The following is a 26327-nucleotide window of genomic DNA, read 5'->3' as shown; positions in this document are numbered from 1 at the left end:
GCCCAGTTTCAATCACAACAGGGTTGTAGTACGATTTAAAATATTTTAATTTATCATCAGATAAACTTAGTGATTCATTTTCACATGGTTGTGTTTGCATCTGGTTTCGTAATATCAGGAAAGCGCTGAAGAATACAAATGTAGTGTCTTTATGCAGAATCCTGATTCCAAAAAAAAAAAAAAAAAAAAACAATGAAAGAAATGAAGAGGAAACTTAGCAAAAAAAGATTTAATATTGTGCTAATTTGTTGTTTGTTTTAATTATATTTTTGTACTGCTTACTTTGCATCTGCTTTTTTGTGTCAGGCATCTGCTTTTCTGTTATTGAAACACATTATTACCTTGGTTTAACATTGTTTGACACAAACTTTAACACAAGTTGTGTGTAACCAGTAGTAACTTGGAGAGGAAAAAACATGATGTATGAATTGTACTGAGTTTAAAAAGTTAAGTATTAGTTGATAAACCAGTTCTTGTAAGTTAAAATGTTGTTAGTCCACATGAGATGAGCTTAGGATCATTTACCCAAGTTACCTTTAAATATATGCCTCAGTTGGAATGTTCATTATATAATTATATATTTTTTATGTTAAAAGAACTAAAACAAGGCAATTGGCAAGCAATTAGAATATAATATCTAATTTTTTTTATCAAACTGAATTATTGAGTTTGATTGAAAAAGATGTGGCTAAGGTAAAGAATGCCAACACAAGAACCATGGGAAACTTATACAGGGCACTGTAGTAGTAGTAGTGGCACATGATGCAAGAAAGCAAGTTTAGGAGCTTATGCAGCATCAGCCAAAAAAAAAAAAAAAATCACACCATTCCCTCCAAATGCCTGTCCAGTTCCTCCTTAAATTTATTTAACCTATCAACTTCTACAACGACAGATGGAAGTTTGTTCCAGCAATTAACCACCCGCTGGCTAAAGGCAAATTTCCGCACATCTATTCTACATCTGTCCTTTCTTAATTTGAACTTATGTCCCCGTAGGTTGGTAATCTGAACAAGTGGAAGGATCCCATCAGAATTCAGCGTGCTCAACCCATTCAAGGCCTTATAGACCTCAATCAGATCCCCGCGCAGGTGCCTAGTCTCCAGCCACTGCAATTTGCAGAACTTAAGCCTCTCTTGGTAAGAGAATCCCTTCATTCCCCTCACCAATCGTGTTGCTCTTCTCTGTACACGCTCAAGCAAATCTACATCCTTCCTAAAATGAGGCCTCCAGACCTGTACGCAGTACTCAAGGCGTGGCCTGACCATTGCCTTATACAGAGGGACAATCACCTCCTTTTCCCTGCTAGCAAAATTCCTATATATCATTGACAAAACCCCATGACCCGCCCTAGCAGCCTGTCTGCACTGCTCAGAAAACTTCATATCTGACTGCACAATTACTCCCAGGTCTTTTTCATTTTCTACCACCTTAAGTGTAGTACCACACAGTTGGTACGTTTCTCTGGGGTTACTTCTACCCATATGCAGTACTTTGCATTTGTCAAGGTTGAACTTCAGTTGCCACTTCTTAGCCCATCTACCCAAATTATCTAGATCCTGTTGCAGTAGCACACTGCCATTACTGTCATTAACAACCCTGCCAACCTTTGTGTCATCTGCAAACTTCGACATTAAGCCTGCTATACCTTCATCAATATCATTGATAAATACACAAAACAACAGTGGACCCAACACCGAACCCTGTGGGACTCCACTAATAATATTAGTCCACGAAGAGCAGCACCCATTGATTACCACCCTCTGTCTTCTCCCACTTAACCATCCTTTTATCCATTGTAGCAACTTACCCTTAATACCATTCTGCTCCAATTTGTACAGTAGTCTTCCATACGCAACAGTGTCAAAAGCTTTCCTGAAATCCAAGTATATGATATCAAAATTATTTTTTGCATCCAGTTCCTTTGTGACCACATCATAATAACCAATCAAATTTGTCAGACAAGACTTTCCCTTAACAAACCCATGCTGTGTTTGAATTATTGCTGCAGTCTTGTCTAGATGATCCTGCAATGCATCTTTAACCAGCGACTCCATTATTTTACCCGGAACAGAAGTTAAACTAACTGGTCTGTAATTACTCGTGTCACCCTTCGATCCACCTTTGTGAATTGGGGACACATTTGCACATCTCCAGTCCATGGGAACCTCCCCTGAGTCCAAGGATGCTCTCATAATTATGGCTAAGGGTTTGCTTAGTTGCTTTGCCGCCTCCTTTAAAATAACTGGATAGATCCCATCCACCCCAGGTGCCTTTCTTATGTTTAACTTCAACAATTTCTCCTCCACTTTGCTCTCAGTTATTACAAAATCATTAAGCACACTGCTACAATTTGATAACCTTCTTCCATTTTCAAATTGTAATAATTCCTCACGTGTGAATGTAGATGCAAAATACTCGTTCAGTTTGTTTGCTATCTGAGCAGGATCATCAACAGTCGAACCATCGATGTCAAGTGGACCAATCATATTCATCCCCTTCCTTTTAGAGTTTATATAAGTAAAGAAATCCTTGCTGTTTTTCTTAGCATCTTTTGCCAAAGATTTCTCGTAATCCGCCTTCGCCTGCCGAACCTCCTTTGTGACCTGATTACAGACTAGCTTATATGTGCCACAGGCTTCTGCGTCACCTGATAATTTATATGCATCCCATGCATTTTTCTTCTCTGTCACGAGTCTCATTAGTTCATTTGATAACCATTTAGGCCTAAACCTTGAACGATATTTCTTAATCGGTATATAAAGTCTAGTAGCTTCCACGATTAATTCTTAGAATGCTTCCCACTTAGAATTTACTGTTTGTAACATCGTCAGTTGATCCCACTGTACAGAATTTAAAAACTGTCTGAGACCACTGTACTCCCCTTTACGGAAGCAAAAACCCTTTCATTTACTCCTGACGGTAGTTACCTCTTTGAGTAAATCCCACTTCAGCACACTGTGATCACTGCCACCTAGTGGTTCCTTTATCTGCAAATTCTTAATACACGAATGATCACTGCTGATAACCAGATCAAGAGTGTTACTTTCTCTGGTTGCCTCTCGAACATGCTGCTGCAGAAAACAATCATCCAATAACTCCACAAACGTCTGACTAGTGTGTGAGTGACCAACCCACAAGTTCCAGTCAATATCTGGGAAGTTAAAATCCCCCATTATAAGACATTCTGATTTACTGGCCCACTCTATTTCTCTGTACAATTGTTCATTGTACTCATTCAAGTCATTAGGCCTATAACACACTCCTGCTCTTATTTTTCCTTTCGCAGTGCTTATTAGCATTAGCATTAGCATTAGTAGAGGCATATGATGCAAGAAAGCAAGCTTATTCAGCATCAGCCAAAAAAAAAAAAAAAAAACCCTCTCCCATTTCACCCCTCTGTTCGTTCGAAATACCTGTCCAGTTGAGCTTTAAATTTGTTTAGGCTATCAACTTCAACAACAAGTGATGGAAGTCGGTTCCACCAACCAACCACCCGCTGGCCAAAGGCAAATTTCCGCACATCTATCCGACATCCGTCCTTCCTCAATTTGAATTTATGCCCTCTGAGGTGATTATTCTGAGAAAGATGAAGAATCCCATTGGCATTGAGCATGCTCAAACCATTCAAAGCCTTATACACCTCTATCAGATCACCTCGCCGGTGCCTAGTCTCCAGACTCTGTAATTTGCAAAACTTAAGCCTTTCTTCGTAAGAGCAACCCTTTGTTCCATTTACTAATCTTGTTGCCCTTCTCTGTACCCGTTCCAGCAGCTCTACATCCTTCTTGAAATGAGGCCTCCAGACCTGTATACAGTACTCAAGATGTGGCCTAACCATTGCCTTATACAAGGGAATAATACCTCCTTATCCCTGCTAGAAAAATTCCTGTATATCATTGACAAGACACCATGAGCTACTCTTGCAGCTCGTCTGCACTGCTCAGAGAACTTCATATCTGCCTGCACAATTACCCCCAGGTCCTTTTCATTCTCCACTACTGTCAGTGTAGTACCGCAGAGTTGATACATTGCTCTGGGGTTACTGTTACCCATATGTAGTACTTTACATTTGTCAATGTTAAACTTCATTTGCCACCTCTCAGCCCATCTGTTCAACCTTTCCAGATCCTGTTGCAGCAGCATAGCGTCAGTAGTGTCCTTAACGACCCTGCCAACCTTTGTATCATCTGCAAACTTAGACATTAAACTTGATATCCCATCATCAATATCATTCATAAACACCGAAAACAACAATGGACCCAACACTGAACCTTGAGGAACTCCACTAATAACATTAGTCCACGTTGAGCAGTGTCCATTGATTACCACTCTCTGTCTTCTGCCACTCAACCATCCCCTTATCCATAGCAGCAATTTGCCTCCAATGCCACACTGCTCCAATTTGTGCAGCAGTCTTCCATGTGCAACAGTATCAAAAGCCTTTCTAAGATCCAAATATATAATATCAAAGTTATTCCCTGCATCCAGTTCTTTTGTGACTACATCATAGTATCCAATCAAATTGGTCAGGCAAGACCTGCCCTTAACAAAACCATGCTGCGTCTGAGCTATAACGGAATTCTTGTCTAGATGATCCTGCAGTGCTTTTTTAACCAGTGCCTCCATTAATTTACCTGGAACAGAAGTTAAACTAACAGGTCTATAATTACTTGTCAGCCTTTGATCCTCCTTTGTGAATTGGGGTTACATTTGCACATCTCCAGTCTATGGGTACCTCCCCTGAGTCCAAAGAAGCTCTCATAATTATGGCTAGGGGTTTGCATACTTCCTTTGCTGCCTCCTTTAATATAACTGGATAGATCCCATCCACCCCAGGTGCCTTTTTTATGTTTATCCTCAACAATCTCTCCTCCACTTTCCTCTCAGTTATTACAAAATCATCCAGCTCACTGCCAATGTTTACTTTACCTACATCATTCTCCTTCCTGAATAACTCCTCATGCGTGAATGTAGATGCAAAATACTCGTTTAGATTGTTAGCCACCTGAGCAGGATCCTCAACTGTTGAACCATCAATATCCAGTGGACCAATCTGATTCATCCCTTTCCTTCTCGAGTTCAAGTATGTAAAGAACTCCTTTCTGTTTTTCTTTGCATCCTTTGCCAAGGATTTTTCGTAGTCTGCCTTTGCCTGCCTAATCTCCTTTGTGACTTGGTTACAGACCAACTTATATCTATCATAGGCTTCCATGTCACCCATTAATTTGTATGTATCCCATGCATTTTTCTTCTCTGCCACATGTCTCATTAGTCCATCTGACAACCATTTAGGCCTAAACCTTGAACAATATTTCTTAGTTGGTATGTAAAGCCTGGTAGCCACCAAGATTAGTTCCTTGAATGCTTCCCATTTTGAGTTTGCTGTTGGTAACATCATCAGTTGGTCCCACTGTATAGAATTTAAATACTGTCTCAGACCATCATAGTCGCCTTTACGAAAACAAAAACCCTTCCCTTTACCTCTGATGGTAGGTACCTCCTTGAGTAAATCCCACTTCAACACACTGTGATCACTGCCACCTAGTGGTTCATTTATCTGCAGGTTCTTAATGCATGAAGAATCACTACTGATAATCAGATCAAGAGTATTGCTCCCTCTTGTTGCCTCACGAACATGCTGATGTAGAAAACAATCATCCAATAAATCCACAAATAAATCCACATTATCTCACACCAAACTGACTCAACAGAGCACTGTTCATCTATATTAACTGGGTGCACTTCCTTTGATTGTATGTTTTTCTTAATTAACAGCATAACACCCCCTCCCTTTCTGTCCTGTCTATCCTTTCTGTACACATTGTACTCCCCAAATTCCAGTTCTGCATTCCTTATATCTTTGTGACACCACGTCTCTGCTATCCCAACAATATCCGCCTTTGATGTCTTGACCAACACTTCAAATTCATCAAATTTATTTACTATACTTCTAGCGTTGGTATACATGCTCCTATGCCTATTCCCTGTTACCCTAACACATCCCATATACCCAACTATTCCATGATGACTGCCATCCGTCCCTGAAACCCCCAACACCCCTCGCTCCAGGTCGCTTCTTATTCTAATAGAAGTTGTGCAAGAATCACCTTCACCTCTGCCTGCGGTTACTGTTAAACTATTAGTCTTTGTATCCCCCCAAACTAGCAGTTTTCCGACCCACCTAACACTGCCTCGATAGCATCAGCAAATATTCTTGCACCCTTTCTATTTAAGTGTATCCCATCCCTGTAGAAGCAATCTCTCCTGTTAACAAGTACAGTCCAGGCTGAAAAAAATTCTACCCCTTGAGCCCTGCGCAATCTTTCCAGGGCCGAATTGATCGACAAGGCTCTCATCATGTACTCCCTCCTATCGTGTCTGGGCAGAATTGCAGACACTTTCAAATTCAACCCTATTTCACGGCTTTTTTTCAACAGTGACCTGTACTTGTTGAGTAATTCCGCCGGTCTCCTACTCTTAATATCATTAGTACCAACGTGTACAACTATATCACCTTTTGTGCCCTTGAAATGTGATATCCGCTCTACAACGTCACCAACCTTTGCCCCTGGCAGACATACCCTGGTCCTGTTCCACCTATCCTTTTTACAAAATATATTCCCCGTCTCCCTGACAATAGAGTCACCAACAATAACTAGTTCCTTTGGGACCAGCGCATTCTGCTTTGGAGATTGCTGCTGTGTTGCCTGATGCCCAGGAGTGAGCTCTGGCATTGAGTTGGGCAGCTGAGAGCCTGATGGGCCCCTCAATTTAGATCTTTCGAGGGCATCCACCCTGTCCTTCAAACTCTCATATAGGCCCATAACAACGCTGAGTTGTCGCCTGATTTCCTTACACTCCCTACATCGCGCACACACAAAGACATCCCCCATGGCAATATCATGTTCCGTTCCAGAGAGTTCGGCAAACATTTCACAAGTTGCACATTTTTTTAGGCTGTGATGCGTTGGAGAATTGCCCCCCTCAGTTCTCCCCCGATTCACAGCACTCCTGCCACTTTGTGCCCATTGCTTTGCTGCTCTAGTCTGGGGCATGGTAGTTTAAATTAATAAAATCAATAAATTAAATATCAATAGTATTTGAATAGAAACAGTGAAGCGTATTTCCCTCTACTGCAGTTTCTTCTTGCATTCTCGGTAAACAGATGGTACATGTTATTGGTGATGGCAGTAGAAGCCGATAACGATATTGATTAGTTTTTTTTCGTTATTAAAAACAGATTATTGTAGTTCATGAATGCTCTGAAATTTACTTACAGGTTCACCCTCCAGACTGCCTCAGTCTTAGTGTTTATCCCCCTTTGTTTTAACCCGATAGAAAAACGACTTCTACTGATAACACGCACTGTCAGTAGAAGGCGTTTTCCTATTTTAAAACAGCAGGAAGGGGAGATTAACATCCTAAGACTGAGGCAGTCTGGAGGGCATACCTGTAAGTAAATCTGCTTTTAATAATGAGAAAAACTAATCAATTCATCGTTATTTGTTATTTGTTTTTTTTTAGGAGCATTAGCAACTAGGGCCATATTGCTATGGGGATATGAGGTGGTCATTCCCTGACCTTTCCGCATCCTCCGTATTTGGTGGTAACGGGCTCGAACCCCGGTCTAATCAAGTGTGTGTGCTACGCACTACTGTTCCTACCCACCTGGCTACCTTTTTAATGGTAAACAGTGTATCAAACTAATGAATTCAGACATAACTGTAAGTTGCCGGTCCCACAGGAACTAGTAGTTGTTGGTGATTGTCAGGGAAATGGGGAACATGGTATGTAAAAAGTATAGGTGGAACAGGACCAGGTTATGTATGCCAGGGGCAAACGTTGATGATGTTGTAAAGTGGATATCATCTTTTAAGGCCACAAAAGGTGATATTGTTGTACACGTTGGCACTAATGATATTAAGAGTAGGAGACCGGCAGAATTACTTAACAAGTACAGTCACTGTTGAAAAAAATCTGTAAATTAGGGTTGAATTTGAAAGTGTCTGCAATTCTGCCCAGACACGATAGGAGAGAGTATATGATGAGAGCCTTGTCGATCAATTCGGCCCTGGAAAGACTGCTCAAGGGGTAGAATTTTTTTCAGCCTGGTCTGTACTTGTTAACAGGAGAGACTGCTTCTACAGGGATGGGATACACTTAAATAGAAAGGGTGAAAGAATATTTGCTGGTGCTATCGAGGCAGTGTTAGGTTGGGTTGGAATACTGCTAGCTTGGGGGGATACACGGATTAATAGATTAACAGTAGCCGCTGGTAGAGGTGAAAGTGATTCTTGCACTGCTTCTATTGGAAAGGGCAGCAGCCTGGAAAACAAGGTGCAGGGTATTTCAGAGACTGCTGGGAGTCATTGCGGTACAAGGAAACACATGGGTTGTGTTAGGATAGCTAAGCATAGGAACAGGTGCATGTATACTTATGTGTACACCAATGCTAAGAGTTTGGTAAATAAATTTGATGAATTTGAGGTATTGCTCAAAACATCAAAGGCAGATATTGTTGGGATATCATAAACGTGGTGTCACACAGATACAAGGAATGCAGAACTGGAATTTGGGAAGTACAGTGTGTACAGGAAGGATAGACAGGATAGGAAGGGAGGATAGATTATGCTATTAGTTAACAAACACATAAAATCCGAGGAAGTGAAGCCAGTTGACATCACAGAACAGTGCAGTGTCGAGTCCGTTTGGTGTGACATAACCATTGGGAGATCAAAATTGAGAGTAGGAGTGTTACAGGCTTAATGACTCTGATGAGTATAATAAGAAACTGTACAGGGCCAGTAAATCAGGGAGTCTTATAATGGGGGATTTTAATTTCCCAGATATTGACTGGAATTGGTGATTTGGTCACTCACAAACTAGCAAGGCTTTTGTGGATTTATTGGATGATTATTTTCTACATCAGCATGTTCAGGAGGCAACTAAAGGGAGTAATACTCTTGATCTGATTATCAGTAGTGATTCTTCATGCATTAAGAATCTGCATATAAAGGAACCACTAGGTGGCAGTGATCATAGTGTGCTGAAGTGGGATTTACTCAAAGAGATAACTACCATCAGGGGTAAAGGGAAGGGTTTTTGCTTTCGTAAAGGCGAGTACGGTGGTCTGAGACAGTATTTAAATTCTATAAGGTGGGACCAACTGATGATCTTACCAACAGCAAAATTCAAAATGGGAAGCATTCAAAGAATTTATCTTGGAAGCTACTAGGCTTTACATACCAACTAAGAAATATTGTTCAAGATTTAGGCCTAAACGGATGTCAGATGAACTAATAAGACATATGGCAGAGAAGAAAAATGCATGGGATACATATAAATTAATGGGTAACATGGAAGCTTATGATAGATATAAGCTGGTCTGTAACTAAGTCACAAAGGAGATTAGGCAGGCAAAGGATGCAAAGAAAAACAGCAGAGTCCTTTATTTATGTAAACTCTAGAAGAAAATAGATAAATCAGATTGGTCTACTGGATATTGATGGTTCAACTGTTGATGATCCTGCTCAGGTGGCTAACAAATTAAATGAGTATTTTGCATCTACATTCACACGTGAGGAGTTATTTAGGGAGGGGAATGCCAGAGGTGAATTGAACTCTGGCAGTGAGCTAGATGACTTTGTAATAACTGAGAGGAAAGTGGAGGAGAAATTGATCCACCTGGGGTGGATGAGATCTATCCAGTTATATTAAAGGAGGCAGCAAAGGAAGTAAGCGAACCCTTAGCCATGATTATGAGAGCTTCTTTTGACTCAGGGGAGGTACCCATGGACTGGAAATATGCAAATGTGACCCCAATCCACAAAGGAGGGTCAAAGGGTAACACAAGTAATTATAGACCTGTTAGTTTAACTTCTGTTCCAGGAAAATTAATGGAGGCACTGGTAAAAGAAGCACTGCAAGATCATCTAGAAGACTTCAGTTATAGCTCGGGCACAGCATGGTTTTGTTAAGGGGAAGTCTTGCCTAACCAATTTGATTGGATACTATGATGTGGTCACAAAGGAACTGGATGCAGGGAATAATTTTGATATCATATATCTGGATCTTAGAAAGGCTTTTGATACTGTTCCACATGGAAGACTGCTGAACAAATTGGAGCAGTGTGGCATTGGAGGCAAATTGCTGCTATGGATAAAGGGATGGTTGAGTGGGAGAAGACAGAGAAGTGGTAATCAATGGTCACTGCTCATCGTTGACTAATGTTATTAGGGGAGTCCCTCAGGGTTCAGTGTTGGGCTCATTGTTGTTTTCTGTATTTATAAATGATATTGATGATGGTATATCGAGCTTAATGTCCACGTTTGTAGACGATACGAATGTTGGCAGGGTTGTTTAGGATAATGACAGTACGCTGTTGCAACAGTATCTAGAAAAGTTGAGCAGATGGGCCGAGAGGTGGCAAATGAAGTTGAACGTTGACAATTGTAAAGTACTACATATGGGAAGCAGTAACCCCAGAGTAACGTACCAACTCTGGGGTACTACACGGGCAGTGGTAGAGAATGAAAAGGACCTGGGGTAATTGTGCAGGCAGATATGAAGTTTTCTGAGCAGTGCAGATGGTCTGCAAGAGTAGCTCATGGTGTCTTGTCAATGATATACAGGAATTTTTCTAGTAGGGATAAGGAGGTCATTATCCCCTTGTATAAGACAATGGTCAGGCCACACCTTGAGTACTGTATACAGGTCTGGAGGCCTCATTTTAAGAAGGATGTAGATCTGTTGGAATGAGTACAGAGAAGGGCAACAAAATTAGTGAATGGAACAAAGGGCTGCTCTTACGAAGAAAGGCTTAAGTTTTGCGAATTACAGTGTCTGGAGACTAGGCACCTGTGAGGTGATCTGATTGAGGTGTATAAAGCCTTAAATGGGTTGAACATGCTCAATGCTGATGAGATTCTTTCTCTTGCTCAGAATAATCACCTGAGAGGGCATAAATTCAAATTGAGAAAAGAGAGATGTGCGGAAGTTTGCCTTTAGCGCGGGTAGCTGATTGGTGCAACAGACTTCCATCCTTTGTTGAGGAAGTTGATAGCCTAAATAAATTTAAGGCTCAGCTGGACAGGTATTTGGAACAAACGGAGGGGTGAAATGGAAGAGTTTTCTCTTTTTTTGGCTGATGCTGCATAAGCTTGCTTTTTTGCATCATGTGCAAGAAAGCAAGCTTATGCAGGATAGATGTGCGGAAGTTTGCCTTTAGCCAGCGTGTAGTTGATTGGTGGAACAGGCTTCCATCTTTTGTTGTGTAAGTTGATAGCCTAAATAAATTTAAGGCTGAGCTTGACAGGTATTTGGAACGAACGGATGGGTAAATTGGGAGCGGTTTTTTTTTTTTTTTTCTTTCTGGTTGATGCTGCATAAGCTTGCTTTCTTGCATCATATGCCTTTATTAATGCTAATGCTATTTATCATGACACAATGTCTTCTCGCACTCATGGTCTTGCTGCAGTGGTTGAAATGTTTCGCGGTTGGGTTCGAGCTCTTGGTTTTCAATTCCGTTGTGCGTCAGATTTGGTCGTATCTCTATGAGTGAGGGAATTCATTAATTCGTTTTTTTTTTCACCTTTTTTCATCTTATTTTATTTGTCACATATGGTAGAGAATTATCTGGAAGCATTCCACTAAATAGATTGAGGTAATCCGTTACTTTTTAATAATCTTGACAATGCATTCATAATGGTTTAAATTAACAATGATGTATAAGAAATTAAAGGCTGAGATTCCCTGTGTGCTTCTTATCGAGTGTTTATATCATTCACTCCAACTCGATGAGTGTCTACCACGAAAAAGATTTTCTTATTATTTTCACACCCAACCTGTTAAACAGGCTAAATTTCAGAAACTTTATAGTTAATGTATGATGGAGTTCCACATTTGATTGCTGGTAAAGCACAAAGTGCAGTTATTTTATAAATTTCGTTATTCTACAAGTAAATTGAAACAAAACATGCAAGAAAATTTTTTCTGCCTTATAATTTTTTTTAGAATGTAAAAAAAGAATAAAACCATACAAAGTGGCCACGCTAAAAGGAAGAAGAAAAGAGTCCACAGAAGCACTAGGAAAAAAATTTTCTAGTGTAATAAAATCTGTCGAGTATCTTGCTGTTATTCTTGATTGTACCAGATTAAGGTATTCCTGTGCCCCGAGCAGAAAGATTATTTCGGAGTCCTTTGCTTATCCTAGAAATCTGGGTAACGGCGTCAACTCCAAGCTATAATCAGCTTCTAAAAACAAACTATTATTTTTAGGCCACCCGAATAATTAAATTCATCTGCCATGCTGTGTGTCTTATGTCTGTTAATTGTGTGTGTTCTATGGTCGATTTGTCTGTTTTACTGGACAAAAAAAACCCAGATTGTGTGGAAAAACCTTGTTGGTCTCAGGTGTAGACCTGAGACCAACTAATTCAGCCACAGAGTGAAAAAAGCCTATTAAAGTTCCTCGCATCATCAACGGGATTCGAACCCGGGTCTTTTCCATCTGATGTGGGGAAAGGATGGTGACGATACCACTGTGCTACCCATGCAGACAAAGGGATTCCAGAATCTGATTATAGTCTGCACTGGTAGCACAGTGGTATACAGTTAATTGCAAAAAATGAATGTTAAACATTCATACATAATGCATTTCGAACCACGTGTGTAGCTATACAATACAGTGTACTTTACGATATTAATCAGTTTGAGAGATACCATCGTATCGTTAAAATATCGTAATGTGAACCCAATTACACATTGTTTTTTGGTAATTCGTTTCAAGATCTCGGAAGTGAAATTTTCGCTGTATGTCTAAGCTATTTATCTCTCTAAAATGTTATTTTTGAGGTCACAAGCGTGACCTTAAGGCCATATAAAAGGTCGTGAGCGTGGTTTGTAAATTGTATTAATTACCAGTTCAAATCATTAAAATGCATACACTTTCATCGTTATCATATGTTCCGTTATAAGAATCAATTTTAAACGCCTTTGTGATATTTTTCTAAAGCACAAATTTTGGAGGTCATGACCATAAAACAATAAAAACAATTTGCACTTTCCGGTTTATTGGGCTTTTCTGTTACTGCAAGCAATTATAAAGGGATAGTAAACTCTATCTTCTTGCATATGTGAAAATACCGATAGCTGGAATTGTGTGCGTTTTTACGTTATTATGGTGAAATGTGTTTGCCCTTTACTGAAATCTTCAATCGTATAAAAAACATAAATAAATTTTCAGAATTTTCTCTTCATTCCTTTTTTTTTAAGCTTCGTAAACGTTTTACTCCACACGAATCATGTTAGTTACAATTTGTGTGTGCCGTTAAAAAATGCTTATGCATGCAGTTGTGAAATTTATAATTAAAAGAGATTATCTTGGAAACAAATGCCTCTTAAAACATTTCTGAAGAAGACGACTCCTTGTGCAACAAATCAACAAGTGCCGAGCCAATAATGAATGATCAACGAGTGTGCATTTAGTTGATGATGATGAAGAATAAACATTCTTTAACATTTGTAAGTCGAAAATAATTTCCTTATTATTATAATTTGCTTGATTTTACAGGCTACGTTTTCATTTCTTTGGATAAATCAGTCATTGTTTAAACATAAACTAATTAGCTAACTAATTTCATTGTTGAGAACGTAACCCCTATTTTTAACCTTATGTATATGTGAAATAAATTCCCGCTTTACGAGCGTGTGCTAGGAACGAATTAACTCATAAAGTCGAGAACTACCTGTATATTAAGAGAGGCAGTAAAGGAGATAAGCAAGACTTCAGCCATAATTATGAGAACATCCTTAGGTTCAGAGGAGGTCCCTATGGACTGTAGATGTGCAAATGTATCCCCAGTTCATAAAGGGGGATCAAAAGGTGACATGAATAATTACAGACTTGTTAGCTTAACATCTGTTCCAGGAAAAATAATGCAGTAACTAGTTAAAGAAATAATGGAGAACCATCTGAACAGGAATGCAATTATACTGCAATGACAGGATGGATTTGTTAAGGGACAGTCTTGTCTAACCAATGTGATAGCTTACTCTGATGCACTGAGCAAGAAACTGGATGCAGAAAATAATTTTGATATCATATGCATGGATTTCAGGGGGGGCTTTGATACTGTTGCACATAAAAGACCTGCTGTATAAACTGGAGCAGTGTGGCATTAAGGGCACGTTACTGCTATGGATAAAGGAACGGTTAAGTGGAAGAAGACAGTGAATGCTTATCAATGGGCACTGCTCTTCATTGACTAATGTTATTAGTGGAGTCCTCCAGGGTTCAGTACAGGGCCCATTGCTTTCAATATATATTATTGATATTGATGAAAGTATATCCGCTTAATGTCAAAGTTTGTAGATGTAACAAAAGTTGGCAGGTGGTTAACAACGGTAATCAGGGTGAGCTACTGCAACAAGAGATATGAAAATTGGGTCAGTGGGCTGAGAAATGGCAGTTGAAGTTTAACATTGACAAATTGCATTTTGTCATTGACAAATGCATGGTACTGTATATATGTATCAGTAATCCCAGAGTAACTTATCAACTGGGAGTTACTAACCCAGTTGATAAGTTTCCACTAACCTGAGTTACTACACTCAGGCTAGTGGAAAATTAGAAAACACCTGGAATTAACTGTGCAGTCAGATATGAAATTCTCTGAACATTGGAGACATGTTGCCAGAAAAGCTCACGGGATTTTGTCAGTAATATACAGAAATTTTGGCAGACTGCATCTTAGGGATAAAGAGGTGATTATCCCTTTGTACAAGGCCATAGACTGCATCTTGAGCATACAGATCTGGAGGCCACATTTAAGGAAGGATGTAGAGTTGCTGGAACTTGGGGTGCAAAGACCGGCAACTAGATTGGTGAAGAGATAAAAGTGTGTTCTTACCTAGAAAGGCTTCTGTTCTGCAAATTGCTGCTTCTGCAGACTAGTCACCTCTGGGCGCAAACTGATTGAGTAAGTTGAATGTATATGGCACTCTTCCTCTTGCTGAGACTACACACATGCATGGGCATAAATTTAAGTTGAGGTAGGATGGTTGCAGGATAGATGTGCAAAAGTTTGCCTTCAGTCAGTGGGTAGTTGATTGTTCGAACAGGCTTCCATCTGTTTTTCTGGAAGTTGATGGTTTGAATATATTCAAGGATGAACTAGACAAATTCTTGGAGGGTATGGATTGGAGAAGTGTGTAGTGTTTTTTTTTTTTTTTTTTTTTTTTGCTGATGCTATATAAGCTTGCTTTCTTGGATCATTTGCCATTACTACTAAGGAAAGGAAAAATCAGTTTATCTTACTAATTCAATTATACATATACTCGTACATACTGAACATAAAATTAAGGACAGCAATATTAAACATTGACAAATGCATGATACTGCATATGGGTAGCAATAATCCCAGAGTAACTTATATCAAGTGTGTGGTAGCATACTAAGGTAAGTAGAAAATGAAAAAGACCTGGAGGTAATTGTGCAAAATAAATTACTATCCTTAATTTTAATTAAGGATATAATTTATTTTATTCAGTTGCTTGAAACACCAACTCATCTATGATTATTAATAGTTTGATAAATTGGTAGTGACATCAGAAAGCTACAACCTGACTTTGGTGTTGAAAGGGAACCAATGGTTAACTCATATTTTTGGTCGTATATCAGACTGCACCAATATGGTCATATTGGTGCAGTCTGATTTTGTTATTTATTTTTTGAGAACCACTACTAATTTTATTGTTGTATTATAAAGTAATATTATGTGTTTTTGCTATGTATGAAAAAAAAATATATTTTGTTCATTTCCTTTCCATTCCAGCCATAACAAAATCAGCCAACTACCAAATGATATATTTCACAACATGCCTGTTTTGAAGGAAGTGAGACTAGATTTTAATAAAATTTATGTATTGGAAGAAATTATATTCAGCTCAATTCTAACTTTCATGAAGGAGCTCTGGACACATGGTAAGAACTACAGTAGAGCATCAATAATCTGAACTAATTGACACTGGGGGTAGTTCAAATTTTCAAACTTATCAAAAACACAGTTCTGGAGACTAAAAAAAAAAAAATGTTTAGTAAGTTTAGAAATAAAAACACTAAGTTGTACTTAAGTATTTTTAATCATATCCTTAATTTTACTATCCGTAATTTTACTATCCCAAAACAAATGGAACTTTCAGCCACCATAACACATATGTAAAGGTCTTTAATGAAAATAATTACTTATTTTTTGCTGCACCATTTTCGAACTATGGTTCTTTTCTGCCAGATCTTTCACTCTCACTGAATACTCTCAGTATTCAGCTTGTTGCTTGTACGTAGCCCTCATGGGTAGCATAGTTGGTAGAATCACTATCTCCCTACCCTGGGCACAAAAGACCTGAGTTCAAGTCCCATCAATGTGGGAGGAATTTTTATGGGCTTTTTCACAACATGGCTGAGTTAGTCGGTCTCAGACGAGGGTAGCACGGTTTTTTTGTCCAGCCAACAGAAAATCGACAACAGAACACGCAATTTACAGACAGTATACATGGAGCAATAAGGCCTTAGTTGCTGATGCTCCCAGAACTAAACTACAACAACAACAAACAGCATCTTCGATGGGTGGATCATTAGCTGGTCTCGTAGTTTTTCTCTTTTTTTGGCGCCATCATCTGAATAAAGTTTCAATGCAAACTTTAAAATTTTTTCCTTGTTATTTTTAATTTCTGTTATGGTTAATCCAACCTCGTAAAATCTTACTAATGAAGACCCACTTTCTCCTTTTGAAAGTCTGTTTAAAATCTGTCTTCGATTTAATTGTCAAAAATTTCTGCTTCCTTTTAAAAGAAGACCATAACTTCAGTACGGTAAAATAAAACTCTGTAAATGTTCAGAATAACTTCATTCCTATATCTAAACTTCTTAAACATTTTACTCGGTATCTCACTTGCACATACCTTGTTAGTTGCAATTTTTGTGTGCTGTGTTCTTTGTTTGACTCATCTTTTTTTACTGTTTTAGATTTTATTTTACAACCAAAAAAAAAAAAAATGTCAGTGAATATATCAGATTACAAAGTGTTGTTTAGTTAGTACCATATGTATATTAATTAACCTATGTACGTAAGCATAAATTTATTTTAATTTTTCTAACCTGTGGATAATATTCTTCTGATTTTCATGTATCATTTAATTTTGTTAATTGATAAGGTAAAATAAAAGTATAAATTTGTTTCATATCTTTATTTTTATAACCTGTGGATAATATTCCTCTGATTTTTACTTATTACAATTACCATTTAATAGAATCAAAATTCAATTCGCAAATGTGATTATAACAACTGTTGCTTACTGCGATTATTTTATGGCACCAGCATAAAAAATAAATAAAATATATGCTGGCTCGTGCGGATTATTGATGTTCGGATTTTCGACACTCTACTATGTTGCTTTTTGTGTGTGTGTGTTTCTCATTTGCATTTATCTTCTCTCCATGGGTTATTTGTATTTGTAAAGGCCAAAATATGCAAGGAAACCAAGATTTTTCTGCACCAACTAAAAATAACTTGTATGTACTATTTGAGTTTTCCTTTGAATTTCAACCGCCCAAGAAGGCAGTTTATTTCAATGGTGAGAATGTGCTGACCAATTGTAAACTTTTTGATGTTATTTGTGTATTAGAATATTGTTTGTACATCCAGACTTTGTTGCTCATATCTGTGTTTTTTATTGTCTATAGAAGTGTGTATATAGTTCTCTGCAAAAAATTATTTTGATATCATATACTTGGATTTCAGGAAAGCTTTTGATACTGTTACACATGGAAGAGCAGTATGACATTAAGGGCAAGTTGCTGCTATGGATAAAGGGATGGTTGAGTGGGGAGAGGACAAAGAGTGGTAATCAGTGGACATTGCTCTTCTTGGACTAATGTTATTAGTGGAGTTCCCCAGGGTTCAGTGTTGGGCCCATTGTTGTTTTCCGTATTTATCATTGATATTGATGAAAACATGTCAGGCTTAATGTATAAGTTTGCAGATGATAAAAAGGTTGGTGGGGTGGTTTATGACAGTATGCTACTGCAACAGGATACAGAAAAGTTAGGCAGATGAGCTGAGAAATGGCAATTGAAGTTTAACCTTGACAAATGCAATGGGTAGCAGTAACTGCAAAGAAACGGACCAACTGTGTAGTATTACACTCAGGGTGGTAGAGAATGAAAAATACTTTGGGGGTAATTGTGCAGTCAGATATGAAGTTTTCTGAGTAGTGCAGACAGGTTGCAAGAGTAGAGCATGGGGTCTTGTCACTGATATATACAGGAATTTTGCTAGCAGGGATAAGGAGGTGATTATCCCCTTGTATAAGGCAGTGGTCAGGCCACCTTGAGTGCCTGACCATTGCCTACAGGTCTGGGAGGCCTCATTTTAGGAAGGATGTAGAGCTGCTGGAACGAGTACAGAGAAGAGCAACAAGATTGGTGAGTGGAACAAAGGATTACTCTTACTAAGAAAGGCTTAAGTTTTGAAAATTGCAGCATCTTGAGTCTAGGCCCCTGCAAAGTGATCTGATCGAGGTATAAGGCTTTGATTGGTTTCAGCAAGCTCAACGCTAATGGGATTCTTCCTCTTGCTCAGATTATGCACTAGAGGAGGCATAAATTCAAATTGAGGAAAGACAGTTGTAGAATAGATGTGCAGAAATTTGCCTTTAGCCAGTGGGTGGTTGATTGCTGGAACAAACTACCATCTGTTGTTGTGAAAGTTGACAGCTTAAATAAATTCAAGGCAAAACTAGACAAACATTTGGAGTGAATGGATGGGTGAAATGGGAAGGGATTTTTTTTTTTTTTTGACTGATGCTGTATAAGCTTGCTTTCTTGCATCAAATGCCTCCGCTAATGCTAATGTATTTACAGGAGTGTGTGTGTCTATAGAAGTATATGTTACCAATTTGCATGTTGTGTGGGTGAAAACTTGGTATAATTCACAAGGAGAAACTCTGCACCCTCCACCCGAGATCAACTAACTACAACATTGATTGTAGAGGACTATAGAAATTTCTTCACTCATTAGTGAGAATTGTACACAGACTTTGCCAAATGAGTGGCAGACAGTAATTTAACTGTTTTTGTATACTGTTTTAATTTGAAAAATTTTCCTTTCATTCATTTCGATCCTCCTCCCTTCCAGTGACTTAAATTATTCCATTTGCAACCAGTACAATATGTGAATCAGGTTCTGAGCATGTGTTGGTATGAACACACACACACACACACACACACACACACACACACACACACACACACACACACACACACACACACACACTTGTATATATATGATAAAAGACCACAACCAGCTTATCTTAAAACATCAATTATACCTTAAATCTCAACCATCTGTATTGGCATACTGTGACCTGACAAAAATTCCCGAAACAGCAGTAACTGCTAAATTTTTATCTGATCATAAATATAAAATGTCTGGGTACGGGACATGATACTGCCAAGGGGGATGTCTTTGTGTGTGCACGATGTAAGGAGTGCAAGGAAATCAGGCGACAACTCAGCGTTGTTATGGGCCTTTATGAGAGCTTGAAGGACAGGGTGGATGCCCTCGAAGGAAATAAATTGAGGGGCCCATCAAGCTCTCAGCTGCCCACATCAACGCCAGAGCTTGCACTTGGTCATCAGGCAACACAGAAGCAGCCCCCTAGGCAGAATGCGCTGGTCCCACAGGAACTAGTAGTTGTTGGTGACTCTATTGTCAGGGAAACGGGGAACATCCTTTGTAAAAAGGATAGGTGGAATAGGACCAGGGTATGTCTGCCAGGGGCAAAGGTTGATGACGTTGTAGAGCGGATATCATCTTTTAAGGGCACAAAAGGTAATATAGTTGTACACGTTGGCACGAATGATATTAAGAGTAGGAGACCGGCGGAATTACTTAGCAAGTACAGGTCACTGTTGAAAAAAAGCCGTGAATTAGGGTTGAACTTGAAAGTGTCTGCAATTCTGCCCAGACACGATAGGAGGGAGTATATGATGAGAGCCTTGTCGATCAATTCGGCCCTGGAGGGATTGTGCAAGGCTCAAGGGGTAGAATTTTTTTCAGCCTGGACTGTACTTGTTAACAGGAGAGATTGCTTCTACAGGGATGGGATACACTTAAATAGAAAGGGTGCAAGAATTTTTGCTGATGCTGTCGAGGCAGTGTTAGGTGGGTCGGAAAACTGCTAGTTGGGGGGGATACAAGGACTAATAGATTAACAGTAGCCAGTGGCAGAGGTGTAAGTGATTCTTGCACTGCTTCTATTGAAATGAGCAGAAGTCTGAAAAACAAGATGCAGGATATTTCAGAGACTGCTGGTAGTCATTGCGGTACAAGTAAACACATGGGTTGTGTTAGGGTAGCTAAGAATAGAAACAGGTGCATGTATACCTGCGTGTACACCAATGCTAGGAGTTTGGTAAATAAATTTGATGAATTTGAGGTATTGCTCAAAACATCAAAGGCAGATATTGTTGGGATATCAGAGACGTGGTGTCACACAGATATAAGTAATGTGGAACTGGAATTTGGGGAATACAATGTGTATAGAAAGGATAGACAGGACAGGAGGGGAGGAGGGGTTATGCTATTAATTAAGAAACACATAAAGTCCAAGGAAGTGAAGCCAGTCGACATCGATGGACAGGGCAGCGTCGAGTCAGTTTGGTGTGACATAAGCATAGGGAAATCAAAATTGAGAGTAGGAGTGTGCTATAGGCCTAATGACTCTGATGAGTATAATAAGATATTGTACAGGGAAATAGAGTGGGCCAGTAAATCAGAGAGTCTTATAATGGGGGACTTTAATTTCCCAGATATTGACTGGAATTTGTGGGTTGGTCACTCGCACACTAGCAAGGCTTTTGTGGATTTATTGGATGATTGTTTTCTGCATCAGCATGTTCGTGAGGCAACAAGAGGGAGCAATACTCTTGATCTGATTATCAGTAGTGATTCTTCATGCATTAAGAACCTGCAGATAAATGAACCACTAGGTGGCAGTGATCACAGTGTGTTGAAGTGGGATTTACTCAAGGAGGTAACTACCATCAGAGGTAAAGGGAAGGGTTTTTGTTTTCGTAAAGGCGACTATGATGGTCTGAGACAGTATTTAAATTCTATACAGTGGGACCAACTGATGATGTTACCAACAGCAAACTCAAAATGGGAAGCATTCAAGGAACTAATCTTGGAGGCTACCAGGCTTTACATACCAACTAAGAAATATTGTTCAAGGTTTAGGCCTAAATGGTTGTCAGATGAACTAATGAGACATGTGGCAGAGAAGAAAAATGCATGGGATACATACAAATTAATGGGTGACATGGAAGCCTATGATAGATATTAGTTGGTCTGTAACCAAGTCACAAAGAAGATTAGGCAGGCAAAGGCAGACTATGAAAAATCCTTGGCAAAGGATGCAAAGAAAAACAGAAAAGAGTTCTTTACATACTTGAACTCGAAAAGGAAAGGGATGAATCAGATTGGTCCACTGGATATTGATGGTTCAACAGTTGAGGATCCTGCTCAGGTGGCTAACAATTTAAACGAGTATTTTGCATCTGCATTCACGCATGAGGAGTTATTCAGGAAGGAGAATGATGTAGGTAAAGTAAACATTGGCAGTGAGCTGGATGATTTTATAATAACTGAGAGGAAAGTGGAGGAGAGATTGTTTAGGATAAACATAAAAGAGGCACCTGGGGTGGATGGGATCTATCCAGTTATATTAAAGGAGGCAGCAAAGGAAGTAAGCAAACCCTTAGCCATAATTATGAGAGCTTCCTTGGACTCAGGGGAGGTACCTATGGACTGGAGAAGTGCAAATGTGACCCCAATTCACAAAGGAGGTTCAAAGGCTGACACAAGTAATTATAGACCTGTTAGTTTAACTTCTGTTCCAGGTAAATTAATGGAGGCACTGGTTAAAGAAGCACTGCAGGATCATCTAGACAAGAATTCAGTTATAGCTCAGACGCAGCATGGTTTTGTTAAGGGCAGGTCTTGCCTGACCAATTTGATTGGATACTATGATGTAGTCACAAAAGAACTGGATGCAGGGAATAACTTTGATATTATATATTTGGATCTTAGAAAGGCTTTTGATACTGTTGCACATGGAAGACTGCTGCACAAATTGGAGCAGTGCGGCATTGGAGGCAAATTGCTGTTATGGATAAGGGGATGGTTGAGTGGCAGAAGACAGAGAGTGGTAATCAATGGACACTGCTCAACGTGGACTAATGTTATTAGTGGAGTTCCTCAAGGTTCAGTGTTGGGTCCGTTGTTGTTTTCGGTGTTTATGAATGATATTGATGATGGGATATCAAGTTTAATGTCCAAGTTTCCAGATGATACAAAGGTTGGCAGGGTCGTTAAGGACAATACTGACGCTATGCTGCTGCAACAGGATCTGGACAGGTTGAACAGATGGGCTGAGAGGTGGCAAATGAGGTTTAACATCGAAAAATGTAAAGTGCTGCATATGGGAAACAGTAACCCCAGAGCAACGTATCAACTCTGCGGTACTACACTGACAGTGGTGGAGAATGAAAAGGACCTGGGGGTAATTGTGCAGGCAGATATGAAGTTCTCTGAGCAGTGCAGACGAGCTGCAAGAGTAGCTCATGGTGTCTTGTCAATGATATACAGGAAATTTTCTAGCAGGGATAAGGAGGTGATTATTCCCTTGTATAAGGCAATGGTAAGGCCACATCTTGAGTACTGTATACAGGTCTGGAGGCCTCATTTCAAGAAGGATGTAGAGCTGCTGGAACGGGTACAGAGAAGGGCAACAAGATTAGTAAATGGAACAAAGGGTTGCTCTTACGAAGAAAGGCTTAAGTTTTGCAAATTACAGAGTCTGGAGACTAGGCACCGGCGAGGTGATCTGATAGAGGTGTATAAGGCTTTGAATGGTTTGAGCATGCTCAATGCCAATGGGATTCTTCATCTTTCTCAGAATAATCACCTCAGAGGGCATAAATTCAAATTGAGGAAGGACGGATGTCGGATAGATGTGCGGAAATTTGCCTTTGGCCAGCGGGTGGTTGGTTGGTGGAACCGACTTCCATCACTGGTTGTTGAAGTTGATAGCCTAAACAAATTTAAAGCTCAACTGGACAGGTATTTTGAACGAACGGAGGGGTGAAATGGGAGTGGGTTTTTTTTTTTTTTTTTTTGGCTGATGCTGAATAAGCTTGCTTTCTTGCATCATATGCCTCTGCTAATGCTAATGCTAAAATTGAATCATTAATTACCAAGGTGAGAGAGGAGCTTGTTTTATGTGCCAGGGGAAGTAATATTGGGAAAACAGTGTGTTCCAGAATTTGTCCCACATTCCACTATGCAATGAGTGGCCACTTTATTGGGTACACCTACCCTTTTAAATCAGGCTCAAAGCACATGCGCATACACTTGAACTGTTTGTTTAAGGCACTGGTGATATTTCATTTCACCTTTAATTTCTTACCTTTAATATTTCATTGAGATTGGTCTGATGACCAAATAACTTCCAGCTAGTAGTAATTCTGTGATCGAAAATTGTTCATTATTACAAGAGGCTGACAAGACTTCTGCAGGGTAGCAGAAAGGCTACAGTCATTTAGTTAACCTGGTACAACAGTGATAACCAAAGAAGAATTTCAGAATGTGCAACTTTTCATACCTTGTCACTGATGGTATATTGCAGCCAACCAAACTGAGTTCCACTCCTGTTGGGATAAAGAAGATGTGGTTATAGTAGGCTCAGGTGCATGAACACTGGACAGTGAAGTGTTGGAAAAATATTTCCTCGTCTGATGAATCCTGATTCCTGTTGTTTTGTGCTGATGGAAAGATCAGAATATGGTGAAAACAGAATAAGTCCATGGAATCATCCTGCTATATAGCAGCATTGCAGGCTGTGACAGTTTAATGGCGTGGAGAGCGTTTTCGTGATACACATTAGGCTCGATACTAGTCAAGTAACTTTGGATGCCACAGGTTATCCAGCTAGTTGTTTCCAACCATGCACATCCCTTCATGGCTGCAGTGTATTAATTGGTGAATAGGCTCTTCCAATAGGATAATGTACCATGCCACAAGGCCAGAATTTTACAGAACTAGTTCCAAGGAGATGAGAGTGAATTTTTCCCTGTATGTGTCTTCTGCTAAACCTAACATTAATTTGAGTTCTGTAACTGCCAAGTGAACAAATTTTTCAACTAGAACTAAATGTATTTACAGAGAAGTAAATACATTTAGTAAATACATAAAAACCAGTGTATATTGGTTTTCCCCTTTTTTTTTTTTTTCTTTTCAATGTCCCAGTTTAGGATGAAGTATATTCAAACTTTCTTTTAAAATTTCTTTAGTAATAAAGACAGGGATCAAACAAATCAAAACAAATAAATAAGTATTCAAATCAAAACAAAACTCTACAGCCTATTGCTAAGTCCTCACCCCAAATCTCAATCCAATTGTGTGCATGTGGAATGAGGAAAAATGAGAACTTTGCAGTGGGATCTGCAACCATCCAGTTTGCAATGGAAAGCAATTGTGTCAGTGTTCACCAATACTCCCATGGCACATTTTTGACACCTCATTGAGTTTGTTCCACAAAATCCAGGCTTTTCTGAGGGTTGGGGGGGAGAGGCTACTCGCTATTAGATACATGATCTAATAAAGTGGCCACAGTGCACATTTCTTTAGGGACTGAAATCAGGCACTTCATTATCTTCCATATCAAGTACCCAAATGCAAGGGCCTAACGTGTAGCAAGATTTAGTGGTCACTACCTCAAATTGAAGCTGCTTTTGATGCTGTCCTGTTCCATAACCAGGGTCCTCAGATAGATGCATGCTACTTAAAATGTCCTAGTCTTTAGCATTAGTTGAGGCATATGATGCAAGAAAGCAAGCTTATACAGCATCAGCAAAAAAAAAAAACTTTCCCATTTCACCCATCCGGTCGCTCCAAATGTTTGTCTAGTTCAGCCTTAAATTTATTTAAGCTATCAACTTCCACAACAACAGATGGAAGTCTGTTCCAGCAATAGATGTTTCATCATCTATAAGGTATCTAGCCACTATGCTTATTAGGTGTGTGTAACGTACCAATGCAACTAAGGCATCAGTATGTCTGCATGCATGCATGTATTCTTCAATCAGTTTTTTGCTGTTTGCTTGAAAAAAATCCAAGTTTCTAGGAGAAAAACCATTTGCTTGAGACTGACAAACTCAGCCACACTGTCAAAGAAAAAGTGCATAAAAATTCATTTCATCATCAATAGGATTTAAACCCATGCCTTTTCCATGAAGTGTAAGGATAAGTTTACAACCACTGTGGGCGCCTCCGTAGCCAGGTGGGCAGGAGCAGCAGTGCGTAGTACACGCTTCTTGATTAGATTGGGGTTTGAGCCCGTGACCACCAAATACGGAGGATGCGGAAAGGTCAGGGAATGACCACAGCATATCCCTGGTGCAATATAGCCTTAGTTTCTAATACTCCTAAAAACCAAATAACAACAAAAATAACAATAACAACCACTGTGCTACCTGCAATAGCAGCTATCAGAGTTATCATGTGTCCCAGCTAGAGAAATGTACTTCACATTTGTAGCTAAATAAACTAGACATAGTCTATGAATGACATAATTTTTTTTTCTCATTTGTTTGCTCTGAGCTAAGGCAAGTAAGATAAAGAGGCATCATTATATTGTGTATGTAAAATATATATAATCTGTGGTTGTTTTGCCTTTTTTGATGGGGAGAAACCCTCAGTTTCTGAAAAAAACCACCTTCGAAACACTCATTCAAGAATGATGAATTCAACCTTGCTTATTAAAAAAGAAAAATAAATAGTTCCTCTGATTATGGGTGAAATAGCACTCGATCAACATTTTCAATTAGATTTAGCCGAATGTGAGTCTATGATGCAGAAAACACAATACGTTGATGAGTTCATCGATATATATATATTTTTTTTATGAAAACCCCAAACATGAGATGTATTAGAACCTATAGTACTTAGTACAGTGCTTGGGTTGGAGGTTGAGAACATGAGAGAAGATATTTGTTGACATTAGACTTGAACTTCTGTAGACTGTAATTTTTAGGAAATACGTATGAAGGATGGTTGTTCCAGAAAACGGCAGTTGAATGAATAAACAAGGAAGATGAAAAGTTGGTTCTGTGAGTTTGAAGTTGGACAGTAAATGGATGTTGGCTGGTGGCAGCACGTGTTCAGACTGTTTTAAAAGAGAGAGCGGGAATTATAGAAGCCAGTTCAGAA

General features: G+C 39.2%; 1 protein-coding gene across 2 annotated transcripts in view; it reads left to right on the top strand.

The window, feature by feature from the left end:
* The window catches only part of LOC150084547 (uncharacterized), a 133584-nt gene that overhangs the window by 35613 nt on the left and 71644 nt on the right, over positions 1 to 26327 (top strand). For both annotated transcript variants that reach the window (XM_090375309.1, XM_090375308.1), the window contains exon 2: positions 15834 to 15982. In XM_090375309.1, the coding sequence (XP_090231435.1) occupies positions 15834 to 15982 (149 nt within the window). The remainder of the gene's footprint in view (positions 1 to 15833; positions 15983 to 26327) is intronic.

The sequence above is a fragment of the Mastigoproctus giganteus genome, chromosome 6 (assembly GCF_048544385.1).
Source record: "Mastigoproctus giganteus isolate SK-2022 chromosome 6, ASM4854438v1, whole genome shotgun sequence".
NCBI lineage: Eukaryota > Metazoa > Arthropoda > Arachnida > Uropygi > Thelyphonidae > Mastigoproctus > Mastigoproctus giganteus.
The sequence above is the reverse complement of the archived record's forward strand: the minus strand, read 5'-3'. Positions and strand labels throughout refer to the sequence as shown.